This window comes from Lepisma saccharinum, chromosome 17 (assembly GCF_977018435.1).
Source record: "Lepisma saccharinum chromosome 17, izLepSacc3.1, whole genome shotgun sequence".
NCBI classification, from domain to species: Eukaryota; Metazoa; Arthropoda; class Insecta; order Zygentoma; family Lepismatidae; genus Lepisma; species Lepisma saccharinum.
The window spans coordinates 40,406,129-40,421,778 of record NC_139245.1 but is presented as its reverse complement, the minus strand read 5'-3'; the positions used below and the strand labels follow the sequence as shown (position 1 = coordinate 40,421,778).

The 15,650-nt window shown below is 38.8% G+C and overlaps 1 protein-coding gene across 2 annotated transcripts in view; it reads right to left on the bottom strand.

Moving 5' to 3' along the window:
* Nucleotides 1-332: 332 nt before the first annotated feature.
* The window catches only part of Sec5 (exocyst complex component secretory 5), a 45,232-nt gene continuing 29,914 nt past the window's right edge, over nt 333-15,650 (bottom strand). For both annotated transcript variants that reach the window (XM_083139338.1, XM_083139339.1), the window contains exons 13-18: nt 11,338-11,452; nt 9,372-9,527; nt 7,042-7,488; nt 5,889-6,073; nt 3,705-3,764; nt 333-2,663 (exon numbers count right to left, since the gene is read on the bottom strand). In XM_083139338.1, the coding sequence (XP_082995464.1) occupies nt 2,561-2,663; nt 3,705-3,764; nt 5,889-6,073; nt 7,042-7,488; nt 9,372-9,527; nt 11,338-11,452 (1,066 nt within the window). In that variant the 3' untranslated portion in view covers nt 333-2,560. The remainder of the gene's footprint in view (nt 2,664-3,704; nt 3,765-5,888; nt 6,074-7,041; nt 7,489-9,371; nt 9,528-11,337; nt 11,453-15,650) is intronic.

Sequence of the window (15,650 nt, the reverse complement as noted above, 5' to 3'; positions counted from 1 at the left end):
TTATGTGAGAAGATACAAGTTTATGAAGAGAAAAGTAACATGCATTTCCTGAATTAAGTCTGTTTTTTATTTCCTCTTTAATATCATTTTTCATTTGTTATTTCTCCTAAGTACTTTATTCAGTAAAGTTCACATCATGATAAAATCCAACTTACCTTTTATCGAGAAAACTAAAAGACAGCATGGAACAAATCAAAAATTCAGCTTCAAGCTTTCGACTCTCTCAAGGTCATCATCACCAGGAAGGGAAAAATGCAGGTTTGAGAGGAAGGAAACTATATGGACCATACGGGGATAAAACATTTTAGTAAATCAATTAAACATTTCTTACTATTTATTAAATGATTCATTACAATTCATTTCTGACTTTTTCACTTTTATGTACAGTTATCGACCTATAAATGATAGCAACATTAGATGCAGCATTTCTTGGAAGAGCAAAATTTTCCTATATGTTTAGATGATTATGACAATTTTATAAACTTACAAAATTTTAACATGAAACTTATTCAAGCTAACAAAAAATATTGTAGTTATTGTTCAATTTGAAGAAAATGTTACCTTTTTTCTTGCCTCGCTCTTTATATATTACAAAATATTTTAAAGTCTTACAACTTACTTAACAGAACCAAATTCAAAACGTTTCACTGCAACAACAAAATTAAAGGATCATGTAAAATTTGAGGCACATTTCCCAACAGCTGAGGTCTTTTTTTAAATAGAAAAAAAAAAGCAAAAGGTAATGATGTCAGAATTGTAATTTTTTTGGTACAGATTCCCCATGGCAGTGAGTCAATAATAATAATATAATTATGCTAATCTCTATACAATAAAACTCTAATAGAACAAATTTGATGAATCTAATAAATAAATAACAAGAATATAACATATATTTCCAGAAAAAGGGAAACTGTATTTTTGATTGGGAACGAATTTAGAACTTGTGAAGGAAAATGAATTAATGGAGCAAGTAATACATTTTTATGGTCCTAGAAAAAAAAAGAGTCAATGTTTCACCTTTGTATCTCTGGTACAAACTTGTTAATACCTAGTCATATCATAAATACTGTCACAGCTTTGGAGGCTGGCTGGACACCCTCAGGGCAAGGGGAGCTGTAAGACCTTAGTCATTGTGTGGTAAGCTGCAGACGGGAGAAGGTAATTGCGATACAGGTCAGGATGGAATGGGGCGAGTATGAAAATCGAGTACCTGTCATTTCACTACATACGGTAGGGAAAGCAGCAGGTGAAGTTTTTGAAACTTCTCCAGAACCTTCAAATCTCAAATAGGTTTGTGTATCGCACTATCCAGTGATACACTGAAACTAGAACTGTGAACGACCGGTCCAGGGGAGGGCGGCAACCTCGAACAGTCCAGATGCCCGAGGTTGTGAAAGCAGTGGCAGCATGTGTATAAAGAAATCCTGTCAGGAGACAGTCAGTGCTGAACTCAGGACCACAAGTTGTCCAAAATGTTCATGTCTCGTGTGTTATGTTGTGACCTGGGACTGCAAGCTTCCTCACAGATGCGTTAAAGCGGCAGAGGTTGATCAAAGCAAAGTGCCTACTCACGCAGTATGCAGCAAATGGGCACAGACGAATCCTCTTCACCGATGAAAAACAGTTCAGTGTTGAGGAGGCATTCACAGGGCATATGCAAGGAGTTCACAAGAAGCTGCCAACAAGACTCCGAGGGTCCATCATTCAGTGTCAGTTATGGTGTGGTGGGGGTGAGCTACGAGATCAGCACTGAGCTGCATTTCTGCGAGCAAGGCATCAAATTATCGGCCAAGCTGTACCAAGAGACGGTCCTTGAGGGTGTGGTCAAGGGTCTCACGAACACCCTCTTTTGATGTCAGACCTGGAGTTTCCAGAAGGATTCGGTACCAGCCCATAAGGCTAAGACGAACCAGCAGTGGCTCCATACGAATGTTGCAGACTTAGTCTGATTGGCCCTCTGATAGCCCCGATTTTAACCCTCTGGATTACAAATTGTGGGCTGTGTTTCAGGAAATGGCAAGCAAGAAAAGACACCCCAACATCGCCAGTTTGAAGCACTCTTTCATGAAGGCAGTGGCAGACTTTCCTGTAGATATTGTGCGTAATTGATTCGTGGCGACAAAGACTGAAGGACTGTGTGTGTGCCAAAGGTGGTTATTTTGAGTAGCTATGGGTGTTTTGCATTCCTCACATATCCATGTACCATATATTATATGGATATTACACTATCCCTAACCATCTTGTGTCTATTTCCTGCAAACCTTGTGACAGTATTTATGATATGACTAGGTAAATGAGATTGGATATACTGCCAACTGTACACGGAAACTGGTTTATGTACACTGCAAACTACAGACCGTTCCAATAAATAACAAATATTTATACATAATAACTTCCATGTGAGTTAACCTTCTCTCTGCCATATATCTAAGGCTAATATGTACATTTTTACAAAAAGAGTGTTTTGTGGAATGCACGTAAGTCACACAGGTGTCTCCCAGTACACTACGACTGAATATGCTTCAAAGCTTACTTGGTTGGTTTCTTTCTTCAGCTAGTGTCATATGCTGTAACCATTCGCAGTTTGGCTTCTAGCATCACCAAAGCACATCAACTGCATTCTCATGCGAGTTTTGAAATTGTTGAGGACTTCTTCAACCAACCTACAATAAAAAAAACATTAAAGAATGAGGGGAAATTAAGGCAGCCTACCATGAAAATATTTTCATTATATTTCCATATTACTTACATAATTTGTATTCATATCCAGATATCATTAGAATAATTAAATTAAGAAGACTTAGGTGGGAAGGACATGTGGCACGAATGGGAGAGGAAAGAAGAGTTTACAAGATTCTTGTTGGGAAACCTGAGACCTATAGGAAGGCCAAGACGAAGATGGAGGGGTAACGTTGAGATGGACCTAAAGGAAATCTGTAAGGATGGAAAAGATTGGATTGATCTTGCCCAGAATGGGGACAGATGGAAGGCTTGTGTTGCAGCAGCCATAAGCCTTTGGGTTTATGAGGTCTAGAGAGTTAGTTTAGTTAGTTAGTTCTCTTTTCTTTGATGTTGCAGATGAATGCTATCAATTTTTTAAAATTTCCACTAATAAATTGTAATTTCTGAGATGATGAACATGTAAGATTTACATAGATATGACACATAGGTGTAACTTGGAGGGGGCAATGGAGGCAGGTTTATGAAAATTTACAAGTTAATGGTACTTTTGTCAACCTTCTGGAACATGAGGGGCAAAGTAATAAGTAATATTTTTTGATTTCGCAAATGTAACAGTTATTTAGTAAAATAATATTGGATGCTATTTTCATGGGATCCAAAAGTTTTTGATTCTGCCTCCAAAATTCTGCACCCACCTCCCCCAAAGTTACACCCACCTTGCAACATAATGCACAATAAAACATATTACGTAAACCAGATGAAAAAATTTAAACATGGGGGAGGGGGATTAAGGCAAACACATGTAAGAATTTTGCAGCATAAATTAACAATGCAACTCTCAACTTTTGGTGCAACAACATTCCTAATAAAACATGCATGCCACATCACATACATTGAAAATTTTCACAGATAAATTGTTTTGGAGATACTAAAAAGTTGACAACATGATCCTCACAAAAGTAGTCTCTCACATGTTGTGTGATGGAATATCACTGTTACATTATGCTAGATATTCTACTCACTTTTTATCAGCTGGATCAGTCAATGAGGGAATAGCATCAAGAGCTTCTTTAAAATGCCTCCTATAAAAAAATACACAAACTGCAAATTAAGTTCATAGACATGGTTTCAAGAAATCTCTACACTGGTAACTGGTAGGACAAGAATGAAGTACTGTGATTTGTTGCTTGTTCATGTATTTCAACCTTGCATAATATAAGACAGAAACAAAAAGAGAACAGTGCATTCATTGGAGGGAATACAACCTAATTACAAAATAATTTACTAAATGTCACATAACAGCATTTTCTTCTTGAGATAGTGAAATTTCATTAGAATGAACACAATCCAATCTCTACATTCTAAGAGTTCCGAAGTGGAAGTTGTCAGTGGCCACAAAATTTAATCTAACGAAATCAATCAGTTTTGTGAAGAAGAAAAAAAGGTACCTCTTTGGAGTTTACATGACAATAATATATGGTGGAATTGTAGCTTTTATTGCAATGTGATTCAAACATGTCTTCTCCGGTTACCAGCCAGTTAAGTCAGAACTTACTTCCAGCATTTCGAGTGCATACATTGCTCTCATCTCTCATATATCCAGATGATGAGAATAACGTATGCACTCAAAACGTTGGAAGCAAACTCAAACTTACATGGCTGGAAACCTGAGAAGACGTTTTAATAATATACATACAATAAAAAATCAGCTCACTACATTATGACTTTATTCTAGAAAATATAACATGTCATGTAAAATAAATTAGGGGAACAATATCTGCCATCTTCAACATATTAGAATGAGTGGATAATATCATGCATCTTTACCTCATAAAAATAAACATTTTTTTAAACAAATACAAGAATCCCATTACTTGATACCATTAAAAAAAGGGGGCTTTCTCTCCAGAAAGAGAGTATCTGTTGTGTTGTGCAATTTACAAGAAAGTTACAAACTTCACTTCCTTCAATTTATGACATCATATTGATAACAGGACAAGAATATCAATAATTACTAGCTAACGTATTCCATTTTCATTAACTTTTATTGTTTGCACAAAATTTACAGTGTGTCCACAATATTGTAGAAACAAAATTCCCTGACTTTTGAGGTTTTCCAGACCAAATCGTTAGGGTAATTAGTGTACATGAACATGTCCGGAACATGATCACTACATTTTAGACAAATACTGGCACTTTGAATTCCACTAAGCCAAGTTTTAGAATATTAACTTTACTCAGTCATATCAAGCTTCGATGCAATACAGCTTGAAATATATTGACTAATGATTAACAAATAATTATCTAAGTAATAATGATGATGATGATAGTGCAAATAACACATAACTGTAGTAAAATTTAGTAATATATTATTTCAGATAACTATCTACCAAATGACAACAAGAAAGTGCCACTTATTGTAGTAGATTTGTGAATGATAAAGATTTCATAACAGTACCCCTTTTCCCAGAATACTTACTATACAATTTCTACTCTAACGACTGGTTAAACTCAGTACTGGTATATCAAACTGAAGTATAATTTGCTCACAAATAAAAGTTCTTGCCTGTCACATTTTTTCCTTTTACTGTACAATTGGAAAAACATTGAACTTTCCAGAATAACGGTAAATTTCCCTGACTTTCCATGATATCCAGAATGATAGACACCCTGGGTGAAACTTTGGTACCTTTTTTATTTCAACAAAATAACAAATAATTATCTAAGTAATAATGATGATGATGATAGTGCAAATAACACATAACTGTAGTAAAATTTAGTAATATATTATTTCAGATAACTATCTAGCAAATGACAACAAGAAAGTGCCACTTATTGTAGTAGATTTGTGAATGATAAAGATTTCATAACAGTACCCCTTTTCCCAGAATACTTACTATACAATTTCTACTCTAACGACTGGTTAAACTCAGTACTGGTATATCAAACTGAAGTATAATTTGCTCACAAATAAAAGTTCTTGCCTGTCACATTTTTTCCTTTTACTGTACAATTGGAAAAACGTTGAACTTTCCAGAATAACGGTAAATTTCCCTGACTTTCCATGATATCCAGAATGATAGACACCCTGGGTGAAACTTTGGTACCTTTTTTATTTCAACATTATATTCCAATTTTCAGATGGAGTGGATTTATTTATTTCAATCTCTTACAATCTACATAAGAAGCAATGAAGAAATTCTTACTTTGCACTTGGCGGAGTGTACAGTTTCACAGCCTCCTGCACAGCCAAGATGTCAGCTCTTGCTTGGATGTTGCCATACTTGCTGAAGCAAGTCACGCAGGACATTAACCTTGAAAGTTCTTCCGCAACAGTTTCCACTATTTGGATTAGTACACGAGGAACTAAACTAGGAGACACACTGTGAACCTGTTAAGAGAAAACAATAACTATTAACAAATGTTTTTGCATCTATATAGAAGCAGTAAGGATGACATTCTGTTACATATTTACTTCATCAAGAAGACATGCATGACATATTTCACTTTGATATTCCATAATGTTTCCAGCATTACCTAGTTTCATCATTTGGACCTGGAAAAATACATATGTACTAGTATTTAAAAAAATATTTACTTCAACAGCGTAAGCAAAAGAAAAATTAAACAAACGATTTGGAAAACAAAGCATAAATTCAGCAGAACACAAAGATTCCATGCACTAAGAAATGTTGCCTATGGATGAAGCAAAAATCACTATTTATTAAGAGCGAGCCGATACCAATACAGGTGTTATCGGAAAGTATTGGTTAGGATTTAATCACCAATGCCAGCTGATACTTTCCAGAATCCAGGGATCTCGAGGAGTCCCTAAAAATGGCACACAACAACTAAATATCCTGGAAAGTATGTAAAAAAAACAACATACTTTTCATTATTTTTGCAACAACATTGTGGCCAGAAATGTATTTTGTGAATAAATGACAATTTCATGAGAAATTATGAATATTCTGGCAGATCGAGATGGCATGGCTCCAATGAAACATTATATTAAAATTTATAAATACCCTCAATTGTTACAAATTGTTGTAAGTTTCAAGTACTGGTTAAATCCATAATAATACTGGTACTGATATTGTTATGAGTTCAGACTTGCAGTTTATTGTTTTCTTTTCAACATTTTTCAACTGACAGTCACGCATTGTGTTTGAATTGAAGACAATGAATGTGATAAAACCAAACAGAAGGCAATCAAACAATTCTTCACAAATAACATTAACAACAAATATGTAATAATCACATCTTAACTCACGTGCAAAACAAAACGTGCTTGTCTTACTTGTATATAACTAGAAGCATAAAAAGTCATAGCACATATGTAGCTAAAACAAAATTTACCTCAGCATGAACCCCGATGATGTTCATAATGATCTCCTTAACATACGGTTGCACGTCAGTGGGCTTCCAGCAACTATCCCAGTCAAAGTGGCCGATGTACATGGATGGCTCTATGGTTCCCACCAAAGGATCCGACTTCTGCTCCATGTAGGTTTCAAAGATGTTTCTGTCGAGGTTTTTCAAGGAATTCGTCGCAGCCAATATAGATTGCGCCGGGTTGGGGTAGCCATGCTTCTGAAACAGTTCGGAAAGATGAGGAAGAATGTGCTGCTGTGTGTAGTGGCAATTGCTGAGCGTGATTAACAAACGGTTCTCCCACCCTTGCGTGTCACCGTCTGCTCCGCCTCTATATGGGTCATAAACTGTAGGAGACCCTATCAACTGCGAAACGGTTGGCGACTGATGATGGTTTCTCATGTCCTTGCTGAACGCCAAAGATTCTAGAGCCTGAAAATATATAGTTGGAAAGAAAAATTGAGCCTCACGTTTAAGGTTACAAAAGTAACATTAGTTAGTACAAAGAAGAGATGGACTAAAAAGAATTGCTTAGTGCTACCAATAAAATGTTTAATAGCAAACATTTATTAAGAAATTCAATTATTGTACTGGGTTTTTGCTTTCAAAAAATTAAAAAGGAAGGTGCATGTTCAAAATTCATTTCATAATAACACTAATAGATTTTCAAAAAATAAATTTTTTAACTAATTCAGATAGGGTGACTATTTCATATTAAACATGTTGAGCACTTGACTCACAACTCATCAAATGTTTGACTTAGGCGTGATGATTCACTGTGTTTATTGTTTTATCTAATTCATATATACATCATCATTGTTTCATTTAACTCACTGTGGTAGAAACATTAAGGGCATGTGGAACAGTTTCTGCCAGGCTCTTCCCTCCAATTCAGTGTTGCCAACTTAGCTCTTTTGGAGCCAGATCTGGCTCTTTCTTGCACTCCTTTGGCTGTGAACTGAGGCACTTGACCCCATCCCCCAATATGATGCCATCACTGGCTCCGGCTCACATAGACCAACTTTTGCCATGAGTATATGAAATTTTGCACTTGACATGATATTGTTATACTGACCGCTCCACCCACTCTTACCTACCCAGCTACTTTTTTATAGCACCATGGAGATGACATAATATTGTTCCCGATGGCGAAGTGCTAGCATCATTGCCTTGTAATCAAGGAGTCCCGGGTTCGATACCTGGTGGAGGCACATAGTGGTTTGGATCCAGTCTCAATTAGCCATACTGTGCATAAAGTGAACTTTAAACAACAAATCAATCAGACATAATATTGTTATCTGGAAATTTTTCGATTTCATACGACCATCGGTGAATTATTGAGATGGGTAATGCGACCGGAAAACTAAGAATAAATTGTCATTACTTTAAAGGTAACTGTAATAGCAGCACCACCACCTCTTCGACATTTAAAATTACCCTACGAGACACTTTATCCAGCCTTCGTAAATATAGCTCCTTGAAAGTCAGTTTAAACTTCACTTAAGCTGAGATTTAGCTCTTTTATGTCCATCAGGTTTGGCAACACTGCCAGGATGGCTGAAGGAGGCAAGGAGAAATGCATTGTGTTTATGGGAGTATTATTTGATTTGTTCTCTTGGGAATATCAAGCTTCCGATGGCATAGAAAAAGGTATCATTGGGAACACGACAGACATATGATGTTTTTGACCAGCAGAATAAACAAAACTTCTTTTAGATTAGCTGCAACTTGAAGTTGAAGTTGGTGAGTTTTATTTCTCCATAAGAAATGCATGGGTTTCTGAAAATACTGACTCATCATATTCTTCAAGTATCGTGTCTAGCTTAATAATCAACATTTAAAAAATGCTTCCACTCATTCATACTCTTGCATACGCCCAGGTTATTTTTAGTAGCAGTACCCATTCCGATGATATTGAAATGAATGCACACATCGTGCGTAACTGTAACTCCTCACCTTAAGAAGAAAAAAAAGAAAAAAAAATGTAAAACAAAAAATGTTGCGAACAAAGTTTAATTTATAAAACCAAAAAACTTGAATGTGGCATCAAAATGAACAAAATAGCAAATATGTAAATATCTCAATGGCATAAATAGTTGTTTCATGTTTATGAAAATTTTGCATGATTTATCAATTGTCCAAACAAAGTCATGTCAAACAAAAATGACCAAAACATTAATATTTTAAAAAAGTTATAAAATAAAAACTTGCACACTGAAAAAAAAAAGTTTTTACTACAAGCTCCTTTTGCATGAAAGAGAGGGGGGAGAGAGATAGAGAGAGAGAATAAACCTTCAATAGACAATTCTACATACCTGGGTAAAGCTGATCAACATATTTTGCACCAGGGTATTCAGTTCCTTTTGAGCATTATTGTTCTCCAACAATGGAATTTCACGCTGCTCTGGTACCAATACTGATTCTTTAACCAGCTGAACAACTTCCTGAACTCTATTCTCAAACTGACTGGGCTGTGAAATAATGAAATTGAAACTAGAAAATTCCTACATATTACATTTTTTCACACTGAATATCTATCTGTGTGTACTCTGCATGCATAAGGGTAACAAAATCAAAATTATTTATGAAATCAAAACAAACCTAGTAAAATCCACCTTCTTCCATAATACCAGTACATCATCTGCCCTGAATGGGTTATTTCAATCGGAAAATAACAGCATTTTGACACCAACACATTCAATTACATAAACCTAACTCCTGATTTAACTCCTTAAAAAAATTGTCATATTTAAACAATATACAGGGTGTACACAATGAACCTCCAGGCTTTCTACGCAATGTTAAAAATCAGAAAATAAAGTTACATCATTCGGTACCATATACGCTCAAGTGTTTTTTTTTGCGCATGTCATGCTTGGCACGCTGTCGTCGCTTTTGTGAAAATGGCTTCTTTTCAAGAGAAAGCACATGGTGTGGTTATGTTTTGTGGAGTCAAAATCAATTGTTACGATGCAGCATAAGTTTAGGTGTGTTTTTAACAAAATTTTGCCAACGGACAAGAGCATCAGGGCATGGTACAGAAGTTTTCTGGGAGTATGTTGAAGAAGCCAGGGTGAGGAACACCATGCGTCTAAGACGAGGCAGTTGAGCAAGTTTGTGATGTTTTTGTCCACAGCCTGCGGAAGTCGATCAGGCAAGCCACACGAAAACTACAAATGCCTCCATCAACATTTCGAAGTGCTACGACAAGCCCAAAAGAACTGACTTTGCAAACAATGTTCTTTCTCACATTGACGATAACCTCGAGTTTCTGAACATGGTAATGTTCTCAGATGAAGCAACATTTCACGTGTTAGGCAAAATTAACAAATATAACGTTCGCATACGGGATTAGAAAACCCACATGTCGTTCAGGAGCTCATCAGGGACAGCCCAAAACTGAACGTTTGGTGTAGATTGATGCATAACAAGATTGTAGGCCAATATTTCTTTCATGAAGACACTGTGCACTCTAATTATCTGGGCATGTTGGAACAGTGTGTCTTTCCGTAAATTGCACATCTGCATCCAAATATTGTGTTCCAACAAGATGGTGCCCCTTCTCATTGGAGGTTACCTGTTTGCCATGTGTCAGTAGATGACACTTTTCCAGATCATTGAATCGGGCACCACATAGCCCAGATGTCACTCGTCTATACTTCTTCCTCTGGAGGTATGTTAAGGATGCAATTTACTCAACAAAAGTGCCAAACGTGAATGCTTTGCATGACCGAATTGCTGCTGCCATTGATACCATCCCTGACGACGTGCTGCAGCTCATGTGGTGCAAAGTGGAATACCGGCTGGACATTCTTTGTGCCAGTAAAGGTGCTCACATAGAAGTGTGGTAATTTTTTGTAAGAAACTTTTTGAGTTGCTCTTTGCAATAAAATTACCAAAAAATGTGCAGGTGTGTTCGTTTTAATTTCCCATCACTTAAAAGTCCAGGAGGTTAATTGTGTGCACCCTCTATTTCTAAAGAATGTGTCTGCCCATTACATTTTGTGACCTATTTCAAATGCCCATCACTGGAATTTTATGGATAATTATCCAACAAACAGGATGCTTTCAAAGATAAAAGGCTAGTTTCAGATTACTCCATTCAAACACCTCATTGTTCAATCAAGTGATACAATTACTATTATTATTATAAAACAAAGAAGATCAGTGTCCAATTTCCAATTCAACAATACCAGTCTTTTAATTTTATGCAGGACTGCCACATTCTAGTAATACTTCTGAAGGATATATTCATGAGGTGCAAAAATTTATTCAACTTACGAGATCTGTAATTCCTCCATACTGAGCATCATATTCATTTTTCCATGTCTCCTTTTTGTGAAGAGATTTGATGTAATCTGAAGCTTGACGAAATAAAGTGTTCATGCAGAATAGTCTGTAAGTGAAATGAACAAAAACAGAATCAGCACAGAATCAGACTCAAATTAATCTTTCATAATTTAAGTTCATCTGTGATGATATGTCCAGCTGTCCCCTGTTGGCGCAGATATCCGGGGGAAAAAAAGGATTCTTGAAAAGCTGAAAAACATTCCCACTGTCTAGAAAAAATATGTCAAAATTTAGGATTTCATGCCAGATTAAGTTAACACCGTATCATTAAATTTTAGATTTCCAAAATTTAAGAAACACTTGGGACCTTTTTCACGGATAAAAAAAAAAGGCTGTCTAAATGCTCAGAAGGTAAGTACAAATGAATTGCATGGAAAAATTCACATTAACGAGCCAGTTAATCTGGCTTCCTTCTAGAAACTCAAGTTTTATAAAGCAACTGTTCTCATTTTTGTCAACAATATAAACAAATTTAGTTTTTCTCTCGACTTACAAAAATTTGGATGTTACTGTTAGAGTACTATTTATTACTAACGACAGAAATAAAGAAAAATGTACAATGGTAGTGTTGAAGGTTAGTAATTACTTGCTAAAGAAACTTAATGATCTGCAACTAAGTTATAACTAGGGCTCGGAAGTTGAAGACCTATAAATTGCCAAAAAAAGACCTATAAAAAGACCTAAAAATATATTTAAAAAAACAACCTAAAATCAGAAAAAAGGACGTTTAAATGTGATCCAAATTAATTAATACCTTCAGTTCTAATTACATATTTAATGAATATGCACGGCACCTTCTTATCTGATTTGAGATCTTTTCAGGTGCATGCTGTCTGGTCATATACACCATGCTGAAAGCTTCAAAACAAGATAAAGTTGCCACTTACAGCACGACCTTCCAGACAAGTTACGGTTAAAGGACCTTGTACCGTACCTGCTTCAGTCGTCCAAAAATGTTTTTCTCTCGTTTCAGGGATGGTTCAAGGTATATATATATATATATATATAAAAGAAAACACTCACCGGACAGTAAAAAAATTCAAAATTTTCGCTAATTTCATAGCATCATCGGTGTGAGGAGAAATAGACGGAACCGGAAGTTGGGGCCCTGCAGAGTTGCCAGGTCCCCATCGAAGAGGAAGCGGTGCGTAGAACGAAAAAACACTGTTTCGTCACCAGGCTCGTCGTAAACTGTGAGTGTGTAGGATGACTTGGGAGGGGGGGCAGGAGGGGGGGTTAGGGTTAGGCATTAAGGCTCGTCGTAAACTGTGTGTGTAGGATGAGTTGGGAGGGGGGGTGGGAGGGTGGGTGAGGGTTGGGCATTACTGGGTGGCCTTGTTCAGGCCAGGTGGAGTGGTTGCACTCATGGCCGATATATAGGCTCTCTCCCATCTTTTGCGAACAGAGGTGTTGGCTGGTTGGGGTAGTAGATGGATGATCGCTACCTGGAAGCAGTCGTTGAAACTGATGTTGTGGTGGTTGGTGTGGACGGCGACAGTGAAGTCCAGGTTGTGGGTGGAGGAGCGGTGGTTATTGATGCGGAGGTTGAGGGCCGTTGATGTTTCCCCCAGGTAAAAATCACCACAGATGTTGCAGGTGAGGATTTAGATAAGGTTTGAGGCATGGCAGGTCCCTTTGGGATGGAGGGTAAATTTGCCAGTGGCCGTGTGCACCTGGAGGGTGTGAGAAGTGATGAGGATGGGGCAGGTCTTGCACCTGGGGCGGTTGCATTTATGGGCAGGGGGGTGTTGGATGTGTGGTGAAGGAGTGTTGTGGACCAGGATGTTTTGGAGGTTGGGGGGGCGTTTGAAAACTACTCTGGGTTTGTCGGGAAATATGTTATTGGTTTCGGGATCACTGTGGAGAATTGGGAGAAGAGAGTGCAGTGTGTGCCTGATTTTGTTGAGGTGGGGATGGTATTGGGTGATGAGTGCAGGTGGGTTGGTGGCAGCAGGTTTCTTGGTGGTGGTGGTATGTGAGGCAGCTCGCGATATTTGCTTGGTGACCAGGATGGAGGGATATCCACGGTTAACCAGGGCCTGGTGTAGGCGGAGGTTATAATTCTGGCGGGAGGTGGGTGAAGTGTTCAGGCGCTGTCCCCTGAGGGCCAGAGAGAATGGAATGCCTTTTTTGGTGTGGAACGGGTGGGAGCTGGAGAAGTGTAGGTATTGCATGTGGTTGGTGGGTTTTATGTGGATGGAGGTAGTCAGGTGTCCTCCCTCGATGTGCACGTCCACATCCAGGAAGGTGATCTGGTTGGGGGAGTGCGTCCAGGTGAATTTGAGGGAATGGAAGTGGTTAAGTTGGTCCAGGAAAGTTGACAAGGATGGTTCTCCATGGCCTCCGCTCCATAGAATTCTATCTCAATAGCAGACCCAAACCTCACAACCCCAGCACCAACTTCCTGACCCACCTAGCCCACCTTGTCCTCACTTGTAACAACTTCACCTTTGAAAACCAAAATTTCCTACAGATCCGAGGTACAGCCATGGGTACCAGAATGGCTCCATCCTATGCAAACCTCTTCATGGGCAAACTTGAGCAAGAGTTTTTGGCTACCCAACCCCTCCAACCCCTCCTCTGGCTCCGCTTCATCGACGACATCTTCATGCTCTGGACACATGGAGAACCATCCTTGTCAGCTTTCCTGGACCAACTTAACCACTTCCATTCCCTCAAATTCACCTGGACGCACTCCCCCAACCAGATCACCTTCCTGGATGTGGACGTGCTCATCGAGGGAGGACACCTGACTACCTCCATCCACATAAAACCCACCAACCACATGCAATACCTACACTTCTCCAGCTCCCACCCGTTCCACACCAAAAAAGCCATTCCATTCTCTCTGGCCCTCAGGGGACAGCGCCTGAACACTTCACCCACCTCCCGCCAGAATTATAACCTCCGCCTACACCAGGCCCTGGTTAACCGTGGATATCCCTCCATCCTGGTCACCAAGCAAATATCGCGAGCTGCCTCACATACCACCACCACCAAGAAACCTGCTGCCACCAACCCACCTGCACTCATCACCCAATACCATCCCCACCTCAACAAAATCAGGCACACACTGCACTCTCTTTTCCCAATTCTCCACAGTGATCCCGAAACCAAAAACATATTTCCCGACAAACCCAGAGTAGTTTTCAAACGCCCCCCCAACCTCCAAAACATCCTGGTCCACAACACTCCTTCACCACACATCCAACACCCCCCTGCCCATAAATGCAACCGCCCCAGGTGCAAGACCTGCCCCATCCTCATCACTTCTCACACCCTCCAGGTGCACACGGCCACTGGCAAATTTACCCTCCATCCCAAAGGGACCTGCCATGCCTCAAACCTTATCTACATCCTCACCCGCAACATCTGTGGTGATTTTTACCTGGGGGAAACATCAACGGCCCTCAACCTCCGCATCAATAACCACCGCTCCTCCACCCACAACCTGGACTTCACTGTCGCCGTCCACACCAACCACCACAACATCAGTTTCAACGACTGCTTCCGGGTAGCGATCATCCATCTACTACCCCAACCAGCCAACACCTCTGTTCGCAAAAGATGGGAGAGAGCCTATATATCGGCCATGAGTGCAACCACTCCACCTGGCCTGAACAAGGCCACCCAGTAATGCCCAACCCTCACCCACCCTCCCACCCCCCCTCCCAACTCATCCTACACACACAGTTTACGACGAGCCTTAATGCCCAACCCTCACCCCCCCTCCCGCCCCCCTCCCAAGTCATATATATATATATATATATATATATATATATATTCTTTTTTATTGTCTTTACTACAGAAATGATGTTTAAGAGGTGATGAACTGATGATGATTCGAACTGAGAATGGTCAGTAAAAACCTAGTCAAAAGAAGGTGAAGTTGCAAAAAAAAGCCGTTAAGACCTAAAAATAGGCTAAAAAAGGACCAATAAGCCAAAAAATGCCGAAAAAGGCAAAAAAGGACAAATAAAACCCACCTTTTTCTGGCCTACAATGACCCAAAATGATCATATATTATGTTGGGCCTAGTCTTTGGACACTAGGGAAAAAAAAAGGATTTCTCCTCAACTTCCGAGCCCTAGTTATAACTCTTTCATAGTACAGTGCTCTCTTTTAAATTTGAACTTGGATAATTTGAATTATTCGGTAATTCAAGATTTCGAACATTTATTTGGATCGAAGTCAGCTATCTAGAGACAGCCCTAGGGAAGAGAAAGTTTCTGTTTGCTGGTATG